At 47.7% G+C, this 24,292-nt stretch overlaps 1 protein-coding gene across 3 annotated transcripts in view; it reads left to right on the forward strand.

Moving 5' to 3' along the window:
• Window positions 1-24,292, forward strand: part of USP48 (ubiquitin specific peptidase 48) — a 30,633-nt gene that overhangs the window by 1,989 nt on the left and 4,352 nt on the right. For 2 of the 3 annotated variants that reach the window (XM_080378894.1, XM_080378895.1), the window contains exons 4-21: window positions 471-598; window positions 1,675-1,799; window positions 2,383-2,491; window positions 3,803-3,936; window positions 4,163-4,245; window positions 4,547-4,726; window positions 7,065-7,190; window positions 9,271-9,420; window positions 11,996-12,196; window positions 13,602-13,716; window positions 13,868-13,998; window positions 15,368-15,439; window positions 18,531-18,655; window positions 18,817-18,939; window positions 20,794-20,855; window positions 21,380-21,490; window positions 22,146-22,276; window positions 22,516-22,622. In XM_080378894.1, the coding sequence (XP_080235020.1) occupies window positions 471-598; window positions 1,675-1,799; window positions 2,383-2,491; window positions 3,803-3,936; window positions 4,163-4,245; window positions 4,547-4,726; window positions 7,065-7,190; window positions 9,271-9,420; window positions 11,996-12,196; window positions 13,602-13,716; window positions 13,868-13,998; window positions 15,368-15,439; window positions 18,531-18,655; window positions 18,817-18,939; window positions 20,794-20,855; window positions 21,380-21,490; window positions 22,146-22,276; window positions 22,516-22,622 (2,213 nt within the window). The remainder of the gene's footprint in view (window positions 1-470; window positions 599-1,674; window positions 1,800-2,382; window positions 2,492-3,802; window positions 3,937-4,162; window positions 4,246-4,546; window positions 4,727-7,064; window positions 7,191-9,270; window positions 9,421-11,995; window positions 12,197-13,601; window positions 13,717-13,867; window positions 13,999-15,367; window positions 15,440-18,530; window positions 18,656-18,816; window positions 18,940-20,793; window positions 20,856-21,379; window positions 21,491-22,145; window positions 22,277-22,515; window positions 22,623-24,292) is intronic. The other variant, XM_080378896.1, reaches the window with a different exon arrangement.

Raw genomic sequence — 24,292 nt, forward strand, 5'->3', positions numbered from 1 at the left:
TGGGCAGTGGCCCCGGCTGACGTACCTTTATGTACGGTATGGTGCTATAGGTGTGCTCTGGGTCAGGGCAGCTGCCTGATTTCTTCTGTTCCAATTTTTATGGGATTTTTAAATGATGTCTTCCTACTTAAGGTAAATAAGACGCTATTGCTATGTGGCAGTCGGTGCGTTCTGCTTGAATTCTTCACTTGCAGCTCATGCTAGGCACTGTGGGACACTTACAGTTGGACTTGATGATCTTTAGGTCTTTTCCAACTTAAATAATTCTGTGATATTCGGCTTGCACTGGGATTTCAAGCCATCAGTGACTTGAACCACTTTGGTTCTTATGATAACTTGAAATGACTTTTAAAAAACATCACTTCTGATCGTTAAATTTACTCTTAGAAAGAAAGAGCAAGCAAATTACTTGGAACAGTTATCTCTTGCCTTGAATTGCTTACTGTAATTTGTGCAACTTGTTTTAATAGACTATGAGCCTCAGACCATTTGCGAGCACCTCCAGTACTTGTTTGCCTTGCTGCAGAACAGCAAAAGGCGATACATTGATCCCTCTGGATTTGTCAAAGCACTGGGCTTGGATACCGGGCAGCAGCAGGTAGGTTTGAGGCACGGCCCTTGAGTAATTAATTACCTCTCGAGAGCCAGGTTCTGCTGCGCAGTACAAACACAACAGGAGAAGTGGTGCTCCAGGCTCTTCCCATTGGTATGGGAGGTCAGGGGGAGCCCGGGAAGCGATGGGATGGGGACTGGGAGTGTTGTTAGCACTTAGTCGAGCCCTGAGGGTCCTTTTGCAGGTGTTTGGTGGGCTGCTTCTCCCAGGCGGGTAGTCCAGCAGGGGTTGAAGTGCTCTTGCATGATGAGAAGATACTTGGTTGGGTCACCAAGAGCCAGTCACCATCTAGGGCAAGGGTGTGGGGTGGAGAAAGCACCGTTAGAGAGGTGTGAGTGCCGCAGCGGGGTCTTGCAGAGGTGGAACTGAAGAGAGCTGAGGAGCAGGGCACGGCTTGAAAAAAGTCCGCTTTGAGAAGTAAGGGAGATCGTGGGAAGAGGAGCCTGAGCACCAGCACGCGTTTCCTTGGGAGGCTCTGGGAGGGGAAGGAAGCGGTTGCTACTGACCGGTGATCCTGAAGGACAGCTGGGAGAGGCCAAAGCCTGCTTGTTTTTGGGAGAGGAAGGCGCTGAGATGGGTGTGGGGAGGCTCCCGAGCCTTGCAGGAGGGGATGAATCCACAGGCCAGCTTCTCATGTTTGGGGTGGGTTTATTTTTCTTTTTGCCTATAAGGCAAGTGGGGACAGCTCGTATTGCGTGCTCAGCTTTGAAAAACAAGCATTAAGGGGATAGAAAGCCCTGCAGGAGTGTTTTTGTTTTGTTTTTTTCTTAATTCCAGAGCCCTGCAAGGAGTGGGGCAGAAGTCAAACCACCCAGCGCGGCTGGCTGGGAGCCAGGTTTGCTCACGCCGTGGTGTCACGCTGGGGGCCTCGCACTCCTTTTAGGCAAATTCCTCTTTTTCTTTAGTTCTCCCGACTGGTCTTTTTTTCTATTCAGTGCACGACCGAAGCCTCTATGTAGCCTGTGTGAGGGCTCCGGGTAATTTGCAGTAAATTAGCGACAAGGTTGTGATTGGGCTTTGTGCTGCCGCATATTGTTAACGGACTTGGCTTTCACTTCTAGGACGCCCAGGAGTTTTCAAAGCTGTTCATGTCACTGCTGGAAGATACTTTATCCAAACAAAAAAACCCAGATGTTCGAAACATAGTGCAAAAGCAGTTCTGTGGAGAGTACGCCTACGTCACGGTGTAAGTATCTGGTCTTCAGGAAGAACCTTTCTGTAAATATTTAAACATTTTACAAGAATGTGAGGCGGGGGAAAGATCCCTCCTAACAGCCGGAGCGGGCAGGTAAGCTTCTGCTGAAACATTTTGTAAGAGGTTTTTAGCTTTCAGGTTTCCTGATTCTGTGCATGTGGTGGTGTGGTTCTCCAGACGCTTTTAATCCTTTAATGAAAATTTACTAATTAAACGTGTAAGTGAGTTAATGGGACGTAAAATCTCGCAGACAGAAAACTGTGTACTCACGTGTTGTATTTTTATTCCTGTGTTCTGGGAGCTGTGGATTTTGCCTCCAAAATGATATAAAATGGTGTATGCGAGTTGTAAGCAGGTGTTCTGTTTTTTCCTGGTGGATGCTATGATCTGCTTACACCTTCTTGCAGAGTTTTTGTTGTTTAGGGGTGTGAATCACACTAATTTTGACTTCTCCTGCTTTTATCACTCAAGGAGTATTTTACTAGTGGTTGGGGAGTTCAGACACATGAACCAGTGAACTGTCCTCATGCGGTTTTGTCTTTTTTTTTTTTTCCTTTCTTTTTTTTAATCTTAGCTGCAACCAGTGTGGCAGGGAGTCCAAACTCGTGTCTAAATTTTATGAGCTGGAATTAAACATCCAAGGGCATAAGCAGCTGACAGACTGTATAACGGAATTTCTTAAGGTACGAGCTTATTGTTTTTCGAGTCCTGCTATTCTTAGCAAGATATTTTAATTCCTTCCTTCAATTAACAGCCTTTGAGGTCGGTATCGGAGCAAAGCAACTTAAGTCTTCTCAGTAAGATGCATCTAAAAGGAAATGGTTTTTTTCTGCAGACTTGGAAAAGGCCAGCAAGCAGTGGCTCAGGACCAGAATTAGTACATGCGCATGTTACGGCCTTAAAAAGCACTTGAAAGTCGCCTGTTTAGTTAAAAAAGCACTTGAAAGTCCCGTGTTTAGTTAAAATACTTTTCCAGCAAAGTTGGGAAAACATCTCCAAAGTCTGACAAAAACTCCCTGTGTGCTTTGTCATGGATAGCACCGGGAGAATGGCTGCTTTTTGTGTTTTCTATATCGGTACTCATCTGCATAGCAACAGGAGACATTCCCTGCTCTAAAATGTGCTCTCAAAAATACTAGGGAGGACCCCGGGAATAGCTGCTGCCGGAACAGCTGCAAGTGCTCTTAATTCGACTTGAAAATTTGCCTAGATCTTAAGTTAAGATATGGCACGTGAAAGGTTCAAGATGTGGATTCAACGACAAATATTTGGGACAGAACTAACCTGAAACGTGACCCTGTACCTGAGCTGTCTGGCTGTTGGGCAGTGGCTTTGCTGATGCGCTCAGCAAACCGGTTGCTCAGCTTGCGGAAGGTCTGCTATGAAAAAAGACTGGTTGGTGTATGCGCATTAAAATCCTGAAATGGTGAACTTCAAGTTTGTCTGCTCCTCCTTCAAATGAAACAGCCCTCTGACCTTGTTTAGGGCAGCCGGCGTTCTCCTCTGGCTGAATCATGCCTTTGGATCTACTTAGGCGGAGGCAGTGGCTCTTAGAGGTGATGTTTGCATGGCTGAGCACAAGGGGATTGTAGTTTCCAGGCTAAAATGTGGTTTTACATTAACCTGGTCCATGTGAACTCATAAAAAGGCGACTTAATTATTTTCTTTTGCCATAGCCCTCATTGGTATTAACCGACTCAGTCAAGCAGGGAGCAAACCTGATGGTCTTGTAAGCAACCTGAGAACTAGGAATAAGGCTTGATTCAGTCTACAGTCTGCCTTAAAGTGAGAGCAGCCTACTGTGACCGTGCTGTAAAGTGCTTTTATTAGCACGCATTTTTAACCAAGAGAATATTTTGGAAGGTAGTTGGGTAGAGAATTAAATGGCTAAAACAACTTCTGTACTTTTCAGTCCCCAGCTGTTGAGTAGCTTGGACTGCTTCACTTTTTTTCTGTTCTCAAGACCTTTCTTTCTGCCTCCCCTCCTCGCTCAGGAAGAAAAATTAGAAGGGGACAATCGTTATTTTTGTGAAACTTGTCAGAGTAAGCAGAATGCCACGAGGAAGATCAGGCTGCTAAGTCTTCCCTGCACACTCAACCTGCAGCTGATGCGTTTCGTGTTTGACAGGTAAGGCTCTTGCTGGCGCGTGTGCTGGTAAGGCAGGAGCAGCATGGGTTGCAAGGAAGCTCTTTGGGGAGTCATCTGCTTTGCTCTTTCTGCGTTAATTTAAGAGACTGAGGATTAAGCGCGTGCATGAGCTTCTCTGGGAATGCTCGGTGGGTTTCAAGGGGAGTTCTTTTGAGATGTGAACTGTTATTGCTGTCCCCTGAGCTGAAGCTTTGCCTCCCCACAGACAAACTGGCCATAAGAAAAAGCTGAACACCTATATTGGCTTCTCCGAGCTGCTTGACATGGAGCCTTTTATGGAACAAAAAAGTGAGTTTTGTGCGCTGTGTTCCATCAGCTTTACCCACTGCCTCTCAGCAGACGAGCAGAGATCTCCTCTGAATCCCCTTTTTGAAGGAAAAATCTGTCAGGAGTTGTTTGAAGCCTGTGTTTCAAGTAACTGCCTTGCTAAGTGGGTTGTGGAAGTCACAACCTACTTAGCAAGGACTTGGAAAGATGCAAGTTCAAGGGCAGTCTTTGTCTGCTGCCTTACAAAAACATGAAGCACTAGGAAAGAAAAGATCTCTGCTGTTCCAGCCAGAGCGCTGTATAACTGCTGCTTTCCTTCCAGACGGCGTTTACGTGTATGAACTTAGTGCTGTCCTCATACACCGCGGCGTGAGCGCCTATTCCGGGCACTACATCGCCCACGTGAAGGATCCGCAGACGGGCGAGTGGTACAAGTTTAACGACGAAGACATCGAAAAGATGGAGGGGAAGAAACTGCAGTTGGGGATTGAGGAAGATCTAGGTAAAACCTTTGAGTTGTGAGTGCCCTTTTAAAATAACTCTTTTCACCAAAAACACGGAGGCTGAATACGTGGAGGCCCTGTTACTCTTAAAACAAAAGTTCTCCTACGCGTGCTGTCGCATCTTAGGAGTAATGTGTGAAACAGCAATTCTGTTAATTGCAGCCAGATTTTCTTCTTTTCAGCCCTGTGTGAGTGTTTACACACACCTCGTGATCAGTTCCTCTAGTATTTCTCTTGCCTGCCACATGGCAGATAAGATGCTGATAACTTGGGCAGCAGTCGCCTATCGGGATGAAACAGACAAGTTGTCGCTTCCTTGGCCGCTGTGCAAAAGGAGGGTTAGGAACAGATAACAAGATTATTTTCAGTTTCCTTAGCACATTATGTTTTTATTTCCACTGAGGTGTTTTACTTGGAGACAGTAAAGAGTCTCTGTAAAAAAAATCTTGATCTGTATAAGGGCTTGGAAACCAAAACTGCCTTTTTCTTTGCATTTTTTACTCCTTCTGTGCGCTCTTCTGTTCTACCGTTGTCGGCTCATCTCGTGCTGGTGTCCTGGTGCTGCCCTGATAACCATGTTCCCTGGACGGGACAGGGTCCTGATGTCTTGGAGGGGTTGGGCTGAGGCTGTACCTGGGGGGGTTTCAGTCTGCAGTTGATCTATAGGAACAGTTCAGCGTTAAATTGGTATTTGGGGTGCACGGATTTGCAGTTGCCCAGTGTTCCTTAGCACAGGATGCGTTGCAGGATTGGGAAATGGGGAAGTTAACGCCAGACATTTCACTTCCAGTGCAAACAGTGCGTTCGCAGAAACACTGGCCCACCAGGACGCTTGTGCTTTGCTGCAATTGGACTTTATGAAATGTTGCCGTTCTTTGAAGCGTCCTTAAGCGAGAGTTTAACGAAAAGACACCCTCAGGTTTATTTGCTCCCTTAGTTTGTTGTAAAGCCATGTCAGCCTGAGCATGCCCTCACGCAGGCACGGGGAATTAGCCTCCCTCTCCCGTTCCCTTCCGTGCACACATCTGCGTGACGCCACTTTATTTGCAGCTCTCTTGCTAGTAAACACCTTGCATTTCATCACGACAGACAGAAAAGCTGGCTGCCATCGGAGCAGCTTTGTCATCCTGTTAATGTTTGACTACCACTTGCTTCCAAACAAATTGTGAAGCTGGCTAGACATCTAGTGGTGTGAGAGAGAAAAATAAGCCCCGAAAGGAAATAAAAGCTTCTCAACCTTTCTCTCTAACTTGCCAAGCTACCCAGCGTAGCAAAATAAGATGCAAATAAACCACTGTGGCCTCTATCTTGTAAAGGTTTACGCTTAACCGCAAGTAAGTATTCTTGCTGAAACACAAAGCTGCTTGAAGCATAGAAATAAAGCATGTTTAGAAGCCCCTGTAGGCTGGAAGCCTTAATATTTTTTATCGAGCACTGATGTTATTTGCCTGCTCCAAGGCAAACTGAGACCCTTCTTTGTTACAAATGTGTGCAACGGCAGGAGAAGGTCAGTAACGTAAAGCAGAGGTCTGCTGCAGGGAGAGAGTCCTGTGGCCTGGCTGCGCAGATGGGAACAATTTAGAAAATATTTGGAGAAAATGCAAATAAAGAGCGTCTAGGAAGTCCCCTGGATGGTGTGGTGGGAGAGGCATGTGAATTTTTTCAGAATTTGGGAGAGACAGGCCCTTCTTAACATTTCAGTGTTCCGTTATGACCTGTGGAGGATTGTCTCTTTACACTTTTAAAGTAAAAAAAACGTGGTTGATTTTTGCAGTTGCAGCTATAGATTGTTTTTTCCTTGCCTGACAGTCTGCTGGAAACGGCAGCTCTTGCAACAGGAGTTTACATCGCACCACCAGCTGCGCTGTAATAACCGTTTCCGTGGGTGTTTGCTCCCAAAAAGCTTTGTTGCCTAACAGAAGGACGTGTTTTTTCACATACACAATCACCTGTAAATAAGATTCTCTTCTCTGAGGATTTGACTCTGTTCTTTGGTATCAGGACACCAGAACAAGAGTCACTGGGGAGAAAGGATGTTTTTACAAGAGTTGCTGAGGTTTAACTGGGGAGAGAAGAAAGGCTTTTGTAGAAGGGCAGTTCAGAACAGGCTCCTAATTTTAGTCCCTTTGAACTACCCTGCCTCCAGAAATGCTGGAGGGATTTGGGCCTTTCTTTGGGATGCAATTTTGGCTCATGCCAAGCCCAGTGCTTGGCAAAAAGAGGCCTGGCAGAGCACAGCGGGGAGAGGGAAGCTGGCTAGGTGGCAAACTTGTCCCGTTAACGAAGAATCAGTAAGCGAGCTTGTGTGTTTATTGTGTTTTGCCTTCTGTACCACAGCGGAGCCTTCTAAATCCCAGACTCGTAAACCTAAGTGTGGGAAAGGGACTCACTGCTCGCGCAATGCTTACATGCTGGTATACAGGCTGCAAACCCGGGAGAAGTCTCTGACAATCGAAGTACCAGGTGAGTGAGCTTTGACTCTCTTGGCCTCCCCATCTCGTCTGGTGATGCTCCAGGCAGGCCAGGAGTCAGGGTCTTGCTCAAAGCCCCTTTTGTGACCACTGTCTCCAAAGGTGCCACTCGGTGTCACAATCAGTGAAACCCCTGGGCTTTCCTAGCGCTTAAATAATATCAGCCTGATCATCTGCCCCCTGTGCCCTCAGACCTCGATAACTTAACCAGCAAGACAAGGTGGGGAGGCGTTAGGAGGAGGTCATCCCGCTGGGAGCCACGTGCGGCAGCGGGAGCGTTGGGATTCACAGCTGGCATCCCACAGGAACCGCTCGGGTTCCTGAAGGCGAAGGAGAACAGCGTGGTTAAATGTCATCGGCAGTGCATGTACTGTGCTGGAGGTGAATAATCCTGACAAATGTCAGGTTTCTTCTGCGAGTGCTTAATCTTTGCCATATTGAGAACAAATGGCATGGAAATCAGAGGATGCAAGCCCTTAACAGGAGTTTTGTACGAGCGTGCTCGTGTCTTGCTTTAGAATTGCTGGGGGTGGCAGAAATCCCTGTAGGTTTGGCCTGTGGATTTAATGATGCTTCGCATTTGCGTGCTACTTGATTGGAAATATTAATTAGGCCCCTGGTGCTGATGGGGATGGAGGTGTGTTCCACCTTCTCTACTCTTCTGCAAAGCGGGGACAGCGGAGGTGGGTAACCCCTTTGGACCTCTGCTGTTCATTCAGGTTATCTGGATGTGAAGGGGGTAAATCGTACAGCTTTTCCCCCCTCTAATAACAGCGCCGATCCTTTTCCAGCCCCACCACCACTAAAACCCACCCTCTGAACCCCACAGCTTTGGGAATTAGTGCCAATTCCTGCCTCGGATCTGCAATTTCGGTCTGTTCCCTGAGCTCTCTTGCGCTCCTTTTCCTCCTACCCCTCTGCCCAAAACAATAACTCGGCAAAAGCCTCTCCACCCAGCTCCAAATTCCTGCGCAGCCCCGCGGTTGCCTTTGTTTCACATGGAAGCCTGCCAGGGAACAGGGAGCGAAGGGCAGCAGTCGAGCTGTGCGGTTGCGGGGAGGTTTCATGCAACTGTAAATTTGAGGCATTTTGCTTTGATGCTGTTAAAAGCGGTTTTTCCGGGACGGTGGAGAGACGTAACTTGGCTCTGACCTCAAGGGGGTCAAGCTGGTTGTTTTTTAATACTGTGTGTTCTCCCAAGGTGGATATTGTGCTCCCTGGCTGCACAAGTGTTAAGCTTTCTGGAAATATTTTGGCTCTTCAAAATACTGCTGAATAGGAAGAGGCTTCAGATAAGCAGTGCTTTCCCCCTTCCTTACACCAGCCCTGCGAGGGAAGTGTTTTATCTTCTTCTTTCCCCTGCTGAGGTTTGGTTTGGTTGGGTTTTTTCCATCGACAACAGCAAAAATTCCCATTTCCCTCACCTTTCCGTCAACAGCAGGATCTGTCCCGGCTTATCTCACATCTCCTGAGGGCTTTTTGCCCTTGGGTTTGCAATGTGCTCGACCCTTCACGCTGAGATCACGCGTACCTGCGGGGCTGCACGTCGGGACAGGCTTGGGGTGTATCCGTAGGGTGAAAACCTCTTCCTTCTCCCCTGGGGATGATGGGTCCTTGGCAGCACGGAGAAGCTGCTCTTGGTGGGAGGCAGAGAAGTGGCTGGAGCAAGAGGAAGAGCAGGGAGGGATTGAAGTGAGCGGCAAAGCATCCTGCTGTGCTCCGGCTCTGCAGCCTCTCACCAAACCCCACTGCACTTTGCACAACTGCCAGCGCTGGGCGTAGGCTTGTTAGCAAGCAAAGGGTTTCTCTCTTAATGCAGCAACCAACCCCGAGTAAATTATTTTCTTGGGCACCGTTGTATTGCCCAGGACAGTTGCATTTAATCATCTACAACCATAAATATTGGAGAGAGCAACATCCATGTGCTGGGCTGTCGGAAAAACCTCGTATGCCATTAGCTGCGTGGGGTAATTTTTAGGCTTGCTCGTTATCCCCCAGTTAACTGATCGCACGGATGATTAACGTAATTGGCCTTTTCCTTTAAAATGACTGCTTTTTCTTCTTCCCAACAGCTTTTCTGCAGGAGCTGGTGGAGCGCGATAACTGCAAGTTTGAGGAGTGGTGCAACGAAATGGCTGAGATGCGCAAACAGAGCGTGGCCAGAGGCAAAATCAAACACGAAGAGGTGAAGGAGCTCTACAAAAGGTTACCCGCTGAAGCTGGTCTGTAAGATATTGTGGTAGTATTTTCTAGTAGACCGTTGTTAAGATTAGTACTGTTTTGTGACTAACCCACAACTCGCTTCTGTGGCCTGCACTTCACTGGAAGGCATTAGCTGTAGCCCTCTCGAACGAGGAAAGCGATGGCTGTCTATTGTTGCTGCATGCTTAGGATTTGCTTTCCCTCTCTTGTTTTTCTGCCTTAACCTATTTTTCTCCTTTTTTACTCATTCTCATGGCCTCTGGCGTCGTTAATTCCCTCTCCCTCCTTCCCCATCAGTCAGTCTCCTGTGTGCTTCCATGCATTGTGACTGTTTTCTTCTGCCTGGTGAGCAGCTTGTCTCGTTAGCGGTTAGTGGCATCGAGGCAGAATAACTGGCCAGTCTCAAATTGCCAACTCACAGCAAGTTTGGGAGCTGTTGATCCAAATTAATCAGCAGGTAACAGGGTACAAGAATGCCTGACCTCCAGCAGAAAATGGTTTGATTCATCCCTGCCAGCGCTTCGGAGTTCCGTGTCTAAGCTTCGTAGTCAGCCTGATGAATGGCTGGGGTTAATCCTTTCCTGCTACTCCTTGTGTCTTGCTGCCTTAGCATGTCTGGGCACGAGGATTTTTATTCTCCACCTTGTTTTCCTCTCCCATCTCCTTCCAAACACGTGCAGGGGCACTTGCTCGGCCCATCCAGCATGGATGGAACTTCTCTCCCCTATGTGCATCTCCTAAAAACTCCAGGAAATCTGTAAAGACTTTAACCCTGTTTAATTGTGTAGCCTGTTAGAGAATTTGACATTCAGCTTTAATATTCCTTGCTTGGTGCTGAGAACCAGCAGCAACATTCGACTAGCCAAACAGCAGACTCCTTGGCTCCTGTAAATGTCTGCCTCTTCAATTTATGAACCCGAGTTTGCAGACAACAGGCGCTTCACTCACGAACAGGAGTTTGTCGCAGCTCATCCTGCCGAGTCTCTGTGAGTCTGAGCCGTGTTAAAATGTCACCGTTAAATCAAAGTTGTGGTGGAGCTATGAATCCGCCGTGAGTCACCATTAAAAAGAAGCAACCAGCCCAACTCTTGTTGTTTTCTCTCCCCCTTAGCAGAACAGAATAGTTTGCTCTCAGCATTTCTAAGACAACAGAGGAATAAATCTCAAAAAGATGGTTTTTGACAAGTGCAGGTAGAGCTCCTCTGCCCCAGTTTGAGGGTGGCGGGACCTGAAGCACTGTACTGGGGGCACCCACTGCCTGCTGCTGGGCACGTCCTCCTGGGCACAGCAGCTTGCTAGCACAGCTGGAGGCAGCGTTATTCCAGCGCTGCTCTGGGTTCGATCCCGCAGGAGCTTGGGACTCTCTCTGCAGCTGTGCAGACACGTTTTCTGCCAGCTTTGTGTAGACTGCCCCAGAAAAACGTACTTTCCGGGGGAGGCAGCTTTCATCCCAAACTAGCAAACCATTTCTGACAGCGTTGCAATTCTCTGGAGGTCATGGCTGTGTATCTCTGATGGCGTTGCATAAGATGAAAATACCACTCATTTATGCTGCAGAGGAAAAGAAGGTTTGAAGCCCAGCTTTGCAAAGATCCAGTGCAAGCTGGAAGACATAGCATTTTCCTGTAGCTTCTCTGTTGTTCCTTTGTATAAAACGTGAAGGATTTGTGTCCATTTGAGAAATAGATCTAACGGTTACGTTCCCCCTCGTTTCAGAGCTGCCCTCCTCCCATCAGCCCAGAATGGGGTTAATTGCCTCCTAATTACTCAGTCACCTTTACAGAAGGTTTTGCACATCGATACTTGGTCTTGATACTGAAATATAGGGGATTCACCCAAAGTTACTTCACCGCTCATACAGGCGCTGACCCGCTCCTGAGCCTTGGCTTTGTGCAGGGTGTTTCTCCTTGAGCAAACAAGGGCGAGCTTGCTGCTCTGTTTCAAAAAAAACGGGGCTCACCCTAAAAAATTTGAGCATGTTTCTGTTTGCTCTGGAAATCTTCAAATGTGCGAGTGTTTCTCGCCCAGGGCTGTAAGAGCAGCCGAGAATAACACTGAAGTTTTGGGCGCTGAAGGGATGAGGCGAATGGTGACCTTGTCTGTTTTGCTGTTGCTGCCTTTTATTTTTCAGTTTACCCTCGTGAGCTCGCTCTGTTATAGAAAGAGCCTTTTAATATATGATGATAAATGTTAAATATTTTCATTTTAAATACTGTATATCTGTCCCTCGATGGGCAATAGGAAAACCTTCCCCTTTCCTCACCAGTAAGCCCCCAAAGCCCTCCCTTTCCTACTCGGAGTGCTCCGCTGTTTCATATTGAGTGCTTGAATTCAAAATGACCGCTTGTTTCTTGCATATCTGCGTTTCACGTAGCTCCTGTCTTCTCAGTCTGCGATGCCAAGATGAGAGTTGGACAGGGGAAGCTGTATCTGATGTTTATAAACTTGTACCGCAGAGATTTAATCAACAGTGATAGCCCGTTAATTTTTAAAAGTACTGTTGAATATCAGGGTAATTATAAAATACCATCTGCTGTATTGTGTCTTAGCTGACGTGCACGGGCTTGTTTCTCTTGATGTTTTTTCCCCTCCCAGGTTCCCCGTATGACTTCATCTCTCTTGAATGGCTGCAGAAATGGCTGGATGAGTCTACTCCTCCAAAACCTATAGATAACACAGCCTGCCTGTGCTCACACGGCAAGCTCCATCCGGATAAAATACCCATTATGAAGAGGATATCAGAGTACGTGGCTGACTTCTTCTACAGGAGATACGGAGGAGGGCCCCGGCTGAACGGTAAGGTGTTGGGCTAGAAAATGCCCTCTCCCAAGCCACCTTCTGGTGTGCTGGATGTATTTTAGAGCCTTTTTCTGATCTCAGCACCATTTTGAGCCATCCTTTCTCATCGTAACTTAATTTCTGCACATAGCTTTTATGCTGTGCTGTTATTTCTGGGTGATTTTTTTTTTTTTTTTTTAGTATCGCTTAATTAGGTTAGCATTCAAACAGATACAGTTAAGTCTGATTGCAGGGACTATTTTGTACCGGAGTTTTGCTCTGTCTGGGAAGAGCTGTGCGTGGAGGAATTTCTGAGAAAGCAATGGTGCACTTAGGTTAGCAAACATAATACGTGGAAGGTTTTTATGAAGTTGATTCTAGAAAATAACAAAACTTGCACATGCAACCCCCGAGACTCTTGAAAATTACTTTCTGTGCCTGCAGCACCTACAGATCCTGCGTGGGCAGTGTTTCGTGGAGCGTGTGGATCTGTGCTGCCTCTTGCCAGCAGCCCGCACTCCGGAGCAGCACGGATGTGTGCGGGCCAAGAAAATCCTGTACTGTCTTTCACCTCCAGCCTCTCCTGAGCTGCCTCCTGGCGAAGCACCTACCTGTTAGCCTCTGTGCTTGTGTTGCAGGCATCTGTCATGCATTTTGATTTTTGGGGTCAGCTCAGCCCCTGCAGTCTTTGGGCATCCCTTAATCAAGCCCCAGGCTTAGTTTCTTTTATAAAGGAGCTCAATAACTCCCACTGAGACCAAATTAGCTCAGCTCCTACTAGGAGCTTATAGGGGCGAAACGCAACCAGCAGAAACTGCTGTGACGCAGGCAGGCTTTGTGAAAAAAACAGGCCAACATTTATTAGTCGACTGGAAGGTTGCCTGCAGGTTTTTTTTTTTGTTGAGTACAGCTGGAAGGGATGGGTGGATGTGCTGCGTTCTCTGACTTGCTTCCCTGGATGCGACCCTCCTTGCTCCCAGATGAAAATACACGCGGGAGCTGTAGCATTTCCACTCCTGTTGGTCCGGTGTAGCTTTGCAGGAGGGGGTTTTCTTCTGGGTTTAACTGGCAAAGTGCTATGATACGGGGTTTGTTTGGGGTTTTTTTCCCTTGCATATGCCTAAACTGTCCTGCCTATTGAGTCCTGTGGCTGTGTGTTGGCATGACCTGGCTCGCAGCTGTAATTGCAAACCGTTGATACCAGCGATAGAGAGCTGTGAAGCTGGAGGAACAGATCGCACCTCAACGGAAGCGTTTTACACTTATTTCAGTTTGAAATGTGGCCTGATCCAGCAGTAACCCCAGGGATCTCCTTGTTAGTTGTGAAATCAACTGTCATGAGGCACCTGTCTGGGTGCATTCAAACCAGGGAGCAGCTCAGCTGCACATGCAATAAATTGTTTCTTTTTTCCCCCCACCCCAGTCAAAGCACTTTGCAAGGACTGCGTGGTAGAAAGGTGTCGAATCCTGCGACTGAAAAACCAGTTAAATGAAGACTACAAAACGGTTACAAACTTGCTGAAGATAACAGTCAAGGGGTATGTAAGTCCCAATGCTTTCAAATATTGTCAGAGATCTAGGTTTTTTTTAGAAGCACTTAAATAGCTTTTTCCTAAAGATTTTACTGTTCGGGCTCCGAAGGAGAATGGAGTTGTGATTCCTGTTGCCAACGCTGTTCTCTCTCTGCAGGAACGATGGGTTCTGGGTTGGAAAGGCATCCTTGCGGAGCTGGCGTCAGTTGGCTCTGGAGCAATTAAATGAACAAGATGAAGACACAGAGCACAGTAACGGAAAAATGAATGGAAACGCACAAAACAAAGGTACTTCTGCTGCTGTAGAGACCCACCAGCTCTCGACTGATACCTCCTAAATAGACACATCAGGTGTTCCTGTAGCTGTTTTGCTTCCCTTGTATGAGTAGGGAGGAAAGGATAATAAATCAAATAAAAAGCTTCTTATTCTAAGGAGCTTTTTAGGTGATGAGCTTCGAAACTGCTGGGTGATATTCATATCCAGAGAAGAAGATGAGGTAATAAGTACTTTTACAAAGCCTTGTAAAATTATTGCCCCAGACACACAATCTTTTCATCCACTTTTATCTGAATGAAATTGCACAGGGAGGAAGAACCATGAAAATTACCTTGGGGATGGGATGAAGATGTTTATTGCAAAGGTCTGGATGAAACAGCACAGCTGGTAAAGCAGCACTGGGAAAACACAGCTTAGAAAAAAAAAATCATTAATTGAACTCTCTTCTCTGCCCACATCATCAGTCTCTGAGAATAGATGGCTTTTTTTTTATTGGCCTTCTGCTCTTTAAACCTTTGGAAACTGAATATTTTGTTGAGAGGGCCAGAAGCTTGTCTGAATGGAAGTGGAGATGATGGGCTAATGGCATCGATCTTGGGCTTGAAGGCTTGGAGAGCACCACAGCCCTCCTGATAATATCTGTAAGCTGGCGCTGCCCTTGGACCGTTCATTGAGAAAAGGGTACTTCTGTGCCGAGTGAATGCTGCTCATTCCTCGGTGGTGACCTTGGTTTCACAACAGGTTGCAACTCCCAGTAGTACATTTGAGTTACTCACAAGCCAACTTGCTCGTTAGGCAGGTCGTTAGAGACTCTTACTGACACATTATTGTGTTTATGATGCTCCATTTCAGTAGCCGGTGCTTTTGTCTTTGGAGCTGTGGTTCTTAACTATAATTTATACATCACTGTGGGGCTTGTCAAACCCCTGGCAGGCTCCTCCTCAGTTTGTCAGGCAGCATCTGTTTTAAATCAGTATCCTCGAGGCAAAGAGCAGACTAATATTTTGCCAGGAAGGTTTCTGCTCCCTGTGCTCTTACCTAGACTTGTGTTTAGGTTAAACTCGGAGATCTCTGGGAGCAGGGAACCCCTGTGGTGCTTTAGCCGTAACAAATGCATCCTTTGTAATCTCACAAAGGACCGGCTTGTGCTCCATGCACTTCAAAGCCCTCCTACATGGCCTGTAGGCTGTAATCCCGCCTGCCCAGAGGCCAAGACATTTGAGAATAACAAATTTCCTTCCAAAGTTTCCCCTGGTTTAAGGGTTTTGCTGCAATTTGAAAGGCAACCGTGCTCCTTTCCCCCAAAGACTTTTTCTTTCCTTGGGAGAGGAACTCTGTGCAATCTTCTTGGTTTTTTGTTGTTTTTTTTTTTTTAATTAGATGAATCAAATGAAGATAAGAGAGAAGAGGAAGAGGAGTTAAATTTTAATGAAGACATCGTTTGCCCACATGGTAAGTCTCTACGGGGGCTGGAGCTGAATATATCTGTTGTTGCCCGCTGCTCAAGACATTAACCTTGTAGCCTTTGCTCCGTCTAAGGCCAACATGAGTAGTTACTGAAGAAATGTGCTTCATTCTCGTTTTCCTGGTGTTTCTTGACCCTCAGACTTTGAGGGTTTATTTGCAAGCACGCCATCACGTTGCAATCCAAATTTTGTAAGGCAGCGAAAGGGGTGTAAATGCAGGGATGCTTGGGGTGTAAATGCAGGGATGCTTGGATGCTGCTGGGAATGCTGGGCTGCAGAAGGGAGCATCTCTTCCTGGCCCTAACGAAGCAACGTGATGGAGCGAGCACAGCACCCAAGATCTGCAGCCGCCTGGAAGCTCTGCAAGTATTCAGAGAAAAACAGTTGGTGTAAATCAGTCAGGGTGCAAGCTGAGAGTATCCCATTTATTTGCTTCGTTGACATTAAACCAGGAGCACTTCCCTAACAACTGTAGGAACACAGGCTAATCTGCAAGTGGCTGGGACCACTAAGGATATCGATTTACCAACCTGCTGTGCTTTGGTGTCCGTTTACATAAGGTTTTGTCCGGATGTTTGTTGTTTTGCTAAGTGATGGTTCATTAAGTACATCCTTGGCTACCTTGGTTGTTTTGAGTCTCACTTTTTTAGCTTGTTTGTCACTCCCAGACATAACTGTTCCAGAAAGCTCCTGTTTGTATGCATCAATTTCACTGCCAGGGATGCTTGATCTTGTTCCTAGTAAGAAAGAAACACGCCATAAATTAGCAACAGGCCTCCTGTCATCAAGGCTAATCAAGGATGTAGAGTAATGGCTTGATAAAGCCTCATTTTAAGGCAGACTATTTAAGCACTTTGTCACGCCTTTAGCTGTTATTCAGAGCCTTTAACGCTGTATTTCCCATTGCCGGGAGGCTGCTGCTGTTAAATAAAAGCATGCACAATGGTGATGAAATATTTAATGTAGCCAGACATGATAAAAATAGGCCAGTAGGCCTTTGAAAATATTCTGCTGGTAAATTGCTAGTTGATCTGTGACTTGGGGTCATATCAGAATAAATAATATTAAATATGGGATGGGGGCTGCTGGCAGGCCATGTTTCATCATCTTGAGCTAACCTCTGATGGCTCATGGAAAACAACCTTTCCACCTTAAAAATTTCCCTCTGGAGTGTATCAGCATATCTGTAGTTGGTCCTACAAGCCTTAATTTTGTCACGGAGGGAGTTCCTGCCTTCTTGGGTAGGAGCTGGAAAAAACAGCGCTTTATCTGTGAGGTCTGGCTGGCCTCCAGAAATGCCATCCGGGCGTTCTCTTAAGAAGTCCCTTTGCATCTTTGCTGCAATTTCTCGCTCTTTGATAGCTGCCTGACCCCAGCGAATTAAGTTTTTCCAGATACCAGGTTAAGACTTTGATGTCGGTGCCCAAAATATGTCCATGGACAGTGGGAGGGGGAAACCGAGTCAGCAGCGGTTAGGATCATCTTCTTCCAGATGGCAAAGCACTTGTTCCCTGCATGCCCAGGTCTGATTTTTCCAGCTCTTTCACTCAACGGTGTATTAATCTGTTTTCGTTAATCAAGCGCTGTCAAGGCACTTATTTGTACAAGCTTGTTGGGTTTTTTCCTCATCCTTGCTGGCTCTGGAAAGGAGCCTGGCGCTGCCACCTCATATGGTAAAGCTGGACCGTTTGGTCGTGTTGGATGAAGAGCAAGTGGCCAAGTGCTGCTTCGAAGCAGTCCAGCCTGATCTTTGTTTATTAGAGGAAAAGCAGGGGGGGAGTGTTGCTATTTTTTCCCTTCAGGGCTGGCAGTAATCCAGGCTTGGCCGAGGAGTCCGAGGAGGCTTGGTCCGAGGAGCTGCTTGTAATGTTAAAGAGCTACCAGAGGGTGGGGAGGAAGGAGCCTTTTCTCTCGGTCTTCTTTCTGTAGCTCTTCAGGCTATAGAAAAGGAGATAATAAGGTATTGTGCCCTTTGCTGGACCCAGCTCAGCACCACAACTTGGCGGTTGCTGTTTGGCTTCCCTCTTGCTGGCGAAATCCACGTCAAGGCATGAATATTCCCGTGCCGTATCCAAATCTGGTTTGCATCTCGGTGTTGCAACAATTGTTCCACTTCTTTCTCATTGCAACTGCACGTAGCACAGCCGTGCCTTGACTTCCCAGCTGCTGTCTCACAGGGACACGGGGTTGTGGTTTCCCCTTGGCCATCACCAAGCCTGCAGGCAGGTGGCTGGTTGGATCCCTGAGCCTTTTCCAGTTCTCCCAAGCCTTGTTTGTCCTCTGGAGCGCGTGTCGTCATGCGTTCACGTGGTGTCCATAGGCGTGAGCGTGACTTTTTTGCTGCTTCTGTTGCTGAAATGACAAGACAAGGACAAATGCCTCACGTTAAACCGTTCTTGGGGTGGTTTTTTTGAGCAACTTGAGCATCAGGATAAATAAATACAGCAGGCAAGTCGTCAGGGGGATAGCTGGTAAACCTTGTTTCATATCTTCACACCCCAGTTATTCCCTAGAGCAGATCTAGGGTGCAAAATCTGGCCTTTGCAGATTATGAGGTGCTTGAGTGAGGGCACGTAAAGCCATCTGAGATTATACAGCAGTAATTTTCTTCTTTAAGAGCACGGAAAGCACCTGGATCCTGTGTCAAGGGGCATGGGGTTAGCCTGCAGCTTGCTAAATGGGGTCACCGTAAAAATGTGTAGCTATGGATAGCCAAGATCAGAAGACAGTAGCCCTGTGCCCTCTGTGGCTTGTCCACGCTTTCCCAAGCATCTCTCTACCACCTCTTGTATTTGATCAGCTGCTTGGTTCATGAGGTTTGAAACCTAAAGGATGTTTTTATTAATTAAAGTCTTTTTTTTTTTTTCTTCTTCTCCTGTCTAAACAAGGAAATGATAAAGAAGTTGAAGGTGACTTTGTGTATTGGTTGTGCTCTTTTTTGCTGACAATGGTGTTGGCTGATAAGTGCGTGAATATCTTCCCCCACATTTATACCCCGTAATCTCCTAAATCTAGTTAGGGCTGCAAAACATCACTGAGCACATCGAGACCAAAGCCCTTCTCTTGGCTCTCTGCAGGTGACCTGTGCATCTCCGAAAACGAACGGAGGGTGGTTTCGAAGGAAGCCTGGGAGAAACTCAAGCAATATTTCCCAAAGGCCCCTGAATTTCCAAATAACAAAGAGTGCTGTTCCCAGTGCAAGGTATTTGCCAGATAACATTACCCTTGTGTTGACTGTAAATAGCGTGGTCATATTTCTGGTTTTCTTTTTAATACGACTTAGTGCAGCGTGGAAGAAAGTAATGTCACCTTTTAATAGCAGCTGGGAACTGAAGCTGTGGTGTAATTCACTGTTCCGTGCAGATTTTGGAGCGCGAAGGGGAGGAGAACGAAGCTCTGCACAAGATGATGGCCAGCGAGCAGAAGACTTCTCTCCAGAACCTGTTCCATGATAAATGCAGGCCTTGCCTGGGCAGCTGGCCTCAGGTACGGCCGGGATGGAGGGTGTCCAGGGCAATGCAGCAGGGCTTGGAGGCGGGTTTTATTAGCTTTTATCCCTCTCCCTTAGAAATTCTTTTCCACCTGTGAGAGAGACTGCCTGCTAATCGTTCACTCTGTCCAAGTGGGACTGTGCCTGTGCTGGGGAGCCTGTGCCAGCAGAGCTTACACGTGTGTTGTGCCGAGGTGTGATTTCCCCCGATTAGCTGTGCTGGCACAAAGCCCTGCTAAAGATACATGAGAATGGCTCGTGTGCCAGCAGAGCTGTCGCTGGCCTGGAGTCAGCTAGATAAGCAGTGACTGTATTGCTGCTGTGTTTACGTCCGCCCCTAGAAGTACCAGAACGGTGTGGCTGTGCTGGTGGAGGTGGCTTTCCACCGCCCTCCGTCTGCCTTCCCATGCTGGCCAGGCTTTTGCCACCGGTCAGACAAAATTCACGTGTGCTCCAGCATCCTCCTGCATCCTGAGAGGTCAGTGGGAGCTTCCCTAAATGCTGAAGTCCTGCAAATAGAAGCAACAGTCGTGCAAGACCTCTCCTACCAGCTTCTCCCTGGTACAAGTGTGCAGTTCTCTCTCCAGGACTTTCTTGGAGCTTCGAGGCAGCTCAAAAGAAATGGCACGAGCTGTTGGCTCCATGCCTTGGCTCCTGGATGTCTCGCAGCACTGATTAATGATTGACTCCTAGATCGTGCCAAGGTGCTTTGGCAGGTGTCTGCCTCTGTTGCTCCTACATGTGAGGGCACCTTGCCACTCTTGGGTGCCTTCTCCAGCGTGAATAACTATTGAGGTCAATACGGATCCACGTCTCGGAACTGGGGAGCCCCGGAAGGGTTTAAATGGGGAATGTTCTGTGTTGAGCTGGAGACCTACCAGGTCCTATTGATGGTATTTAAAGGGTGGTATCTGGTTGGGTCTGCTTTTGTAGCTGGAGTAGGTGCTGGAAAGCTGGAGCCCATCACCATGGGTCAGCTCAAAATATGAAGGTCTCTCCAGGCAGTTAGGCTACGTCTTCTGCTCTCTTTGAATTTCTGAAGGGAGCCTGATTAAAAAGAGCTAAGGATCATTCCCCCGAGCGTTCTGAGTTTTCTGGATCCAAAACAGTGGAGGTTCGGAGAAGAAAGTAAGAGGAGCGGTTTGATCCGGAGGGCATGAAGGGAGATTGAAAAAAAAATACATATATATTCCTCAGGTGTATTGAGTTTTCCTGCAGGAAGATGGAGTGAGCCCTTAAATCTGCATTAGGGAAAGTGGTGGGGATAGGTGAGCACGGAAGAGATTTTGTCACCCAGCTCTTAGGATCTCGGTGGTTTCTTTGCCCAGAGCAGACTTAGCTAACGGCAAATCAGTTGGGATGGGAAAACAATTCATCCTAAAACCACTGCCTCGTGGGGTGCACAGCTGTGGCTTTGGACCCGTGCTGCTGCCAAAAGGAGAAACTCCTGGATTTCGATGGGTGAAGCAAATGAGGCAGGTTGGGGTGGTCTTGCCCCACACCCGTGGGGTGCATCTGCTTTAGACCTTGAGTACCTGGTGAGAGGAGATGCGGTGCTGGGGGGTCTTAGGTGCTCCAAGGGAAATGACCGTTTCCTGCTGAATTAAAGCTAATTGGATCTAAAGCTAAACTAACTTTGCAATAAACACAAGATTAGTAATGGAAGTGCTTAGTACTTGATCCCAAATTATTTTACTTGGCTTTCCCAGTGCACTTGCATGGAGTTGTCATGGTAAAACCACGGAGGTCTCAAAGAGAACGAGCGCTGCAGAAAAAGCTGAACAGTCATCGCTTCTCTCTTGTTGGATTAATTAAAAAGAGATCCCTTTTTTCCCTCTTTTCACCTCCAGGAGACAGATGAGCTGTATATTGTTTCACAGTTCTTTGTAGAAGAATGGAGGAAATTTGTCAGGTAACTTGGCTTGAGGGTTTTGGTGCCTTTTATTCCTTTTTGGGGTGGGCCGTGGATAACGATTTTGCTTTTGAATCCCGCTGCGGTGTGTAGTTGCCTGCGGTTTGCCCTTGCGGAAACAAGGAAGAGCTGGGTCTTGCAGGACTTGTATCAGTTGTAATACGTTGTAAGAAACTGAATTTCCTTGTTTACTGTGTCTTAACCAGATGGTTGGATTAGATAGTAACCTGATTAGTTTTTTTCATCTGTCTGGAGCTGTATCTTAGGCAAAGGTCACTGCTCAGTCCTGTTTCCATGGGTTGCTGGTGGTAGGAGATGGAAATCTCTGCGAGATAGGAGAGTAATTTTGCAACGCATAGGAACGCAGATCTGATTTCCTTGTCGGCAGTAGTTTCATCTTCCCTGTTGGAATGCCTTCTGTAAATACTCACCTGCCATTTCTTCGTGGCTGCCTGCAGAGTTCTGGGGTTTTTGGTGAAATAACCGGACCAAGCTTTGCAAACCGCTTTCCTTTGCCCACGCAGGAGGCCGACGCGATGCAGTCCCGTGTCCTCGGTAGGAAACAGCGCTCTTCTCTGCCCCCACGGGGGCCTCATGTTCACCTATGCTTCCATGACCAAAGAAGACTCCAAACTGTGAGTTTCTTCTCTTCACATGTCTGCCTGTGCTGGGTGCCTTCATCTCTCCCGAGCCTCAGGGAACGGTCCCGGAGGCTCGCTGAGCTGCAGCAACGCGAGGAGCAAATGCTTTTGCTAAAACAAAATCAACACATAGGCTTTCTCAGACCCACCTTAGCCTTCACACAAGGCAAGACCAAAATTGTCAAAGGATGCTGGGTTGGGAAAAAAAGAGAGCTGACTTCAGCTTGGCTAGTTCCTAACAATAAACTACCCTGAACGTGACCGGGGCATAGGCACATCCAGCTTCCTTGTGATCTGCTTTCCTTGAGACTTGCCCCTGGAGCGCTGGACACTGGGCTGGAGTTCATGCTCCATAGCGTAGCTTCTGCAGTGATGCAGCACTAAAAGTAGCAGATCTTCCGCTCCTCTCCTCCTCCATCCTCCCTCCGGCGTGACTGGAGCAGAGCAGCGTCACTAATAAGACGCTACTGTTTGCTTCTGTCTTGGGCGTACAGGCCCTCTCGTGTAGCTGGAGTTATGGGTTGACTTTGCAGCTTTTCTTTCATTGAGAGACTTTAAAAAAAAAAAAGGGGGGGGGGGGGGAGGCAGTTCAGAAGCTCGAAGCTTGGCATTTCTATGTCATAAAGCATGTTCTTGTTCCTTTGCACAGTATAGCTCTAATATGGCCCAGCGAGTGGGAGAGGATTCAAAAACTCTTTGTCGTGGATCATGTCATCAAAATCACCCGAACGCAAGCTGACAGGGCGGACCCCGAGAGCGCACTTTACACCTCCGAGCCCCGTGAGTGAATCTTCTGCTGCTGTCCGTACTCTGTTCTTTTGCTAATTAGTGCCAGCTCCCTGGGAAATGGCTCATTTTCAGATAAAGGATCAGATCTAAGGGGATCTCAGTGGTAAACATGGAGCTTGGCAGATGCCCCCGGTTATGTGATCCGCTCTGGGTTAATGGTGAGAGGCATCGGGCAGGTGTCTCCGAGGAGCTGAAGCAATTAAATGCATTTTTCCTTTGTGCCTCCCCAGAACTCTGTCCAGAGTGCAGAGAAGGGCTGTTATGCCAACAGCAGCGGGACTTGCGTGAGTACACCCAAGCAACCATCTACATCCATAAAGTGGTGGATAATAAAAAGGTATGGGCTCTCTCCCTCCGTCCTTGCTCATCCTGGCTCCGTTTCATTTAATGGAAACCGTGCCAAGTACCCAAATAAGGATCCGAGCGTGGCAGCAAGGAGGCTGTTGCAGCCTGCCACGTCCCCGCAGGGTTGGGACCTGCTGTTGGGGATGCCAGGTGGTCTGTGATGGTGGTGCTGAGCAGGGCCGCTTACTGCGGGCAAAAAGCACCCAGCTCTGCGGCTCGTGGGAGCTGTCGCTTTGGCAAAAATAGCAAATAGGAAAAATCCTGGCGGTAGCTGTTCTGAAAATTTGGTCTTGAGGTTTCCTTTTGCCGAACCTAATGCTTTGCAGTATCGGGTATCATCACAGGTGTTCCCAGCTTTGATTATTTTAGGCAATGTTGTAACCGTTTCTGTCTTCATAATTGTGTTATCGGGCTCTACTTGTTTGCCTTCCTCTCCAATAGTTGTCATTTCCTTTCCTGGTTGCGCAAGTGACATTTATTCCTACATAGAAATAAGCTCTTAACCTCCACGCTGACGAAATAGCGGGGAACTTGAAGATGGTTTTCAGGATCCCCTACGAAGCTGTGAATTATGTCTCTGCTTTACTGGTGTCTTAAGGGATCCGTACAAGGTTTGGAATTGACTTTACAGGTCCCCAACAGCTGGTTACAGTAATTCTTCCTCCTTAGGGCTTCTTTTATGCTTTAAGGGGGAAACGAAGGCTCATCGGAAACTCAGATAAAGATGTTCCCTGCACCTTAGCAGCGTGGGGGGGGGGTGTGTTCTTGCCTGTCATTGATTTCCTCCTCCCTGCTGATGAAAGGGAGGAGCAGGAGCCTGGAGAACGCGGAGCACCGGAGGCTGGATGGGTTTCCACCTCAGTTGCGAGATGCAGAGCACGCAGCACGGTCCTGAGCCATCAGCTCTGGGTTTTCAGCCTGTCTGGAAGGCTGAATCCCGAGGCTGTATCTTGGCTCTGGTGCAGAGGAGGGGTGGGGGTTTCTTTTTCTTTTTGCTGGTGCTGGACAGGACTGTGCTCACACGTGTGGGGCTGGCAAAAAACAGGCAGCTATTCTTTGCTGAGCAGCTGGAGCTGGAGCAAGGGGGCGAGCGCTCGCCTGCAAGATCCCTCATTAGCAGGGCAGTCTCGGTGAGATGCGAAGCAGCAATAATGCCTGCCAGCAGCGCGGCAGCACCGCCAGTGAGGACGGCGGCACTCGAAGCCGCTGCTTCCTTCCCTGCCGCTTTCCATTTGCAAAGCCGGGGAGCGTTTCCCATCCCCTCGCCCCTGCTCTTCCCCCCCCGTCCCCTGCAACCCCCAGGTACCCCCTTTGGCTGCTGCTGCGGGAGGGCAGCCACGGCTGTATAAAATTGGCATAAGGCAGCACTGCTGGAATCCGGAGGGCCCTGGGGAGGCTGTGGTTGGTGCTGAATGTTTGGGAGCTGCAATTGCATCATTAATTGCAAATAACGTTGACGGAGAAGCCAACTCTTGGGCATCCAGGATGGAGAGCGCGCCAGTCTCCTGGGCTCCTGCAAACCCCAGCTCCAGCCAAAACGTAGATGTGAATTCACGTCTGGCAGATCCGTGCCTCCTGGAGTGACTTACACAGAACCGAACATCCTTGTTATTTATCTGTTGGTGTAAATTATTTAGATTTCATTTACTTACAACCTCCAGA

This window comes from Falco punctatus (genome assembly GCF_963210335.1).
Source record: "Falco punctatus genome assembly, chromosome: 3".
NCBI classification, from domain to species: domain Eukaryota; kingdom Metazoa; phylum Chordata; class Aves; order Falconiformes; family Falconidae; genus Falco; species Falco punctatus.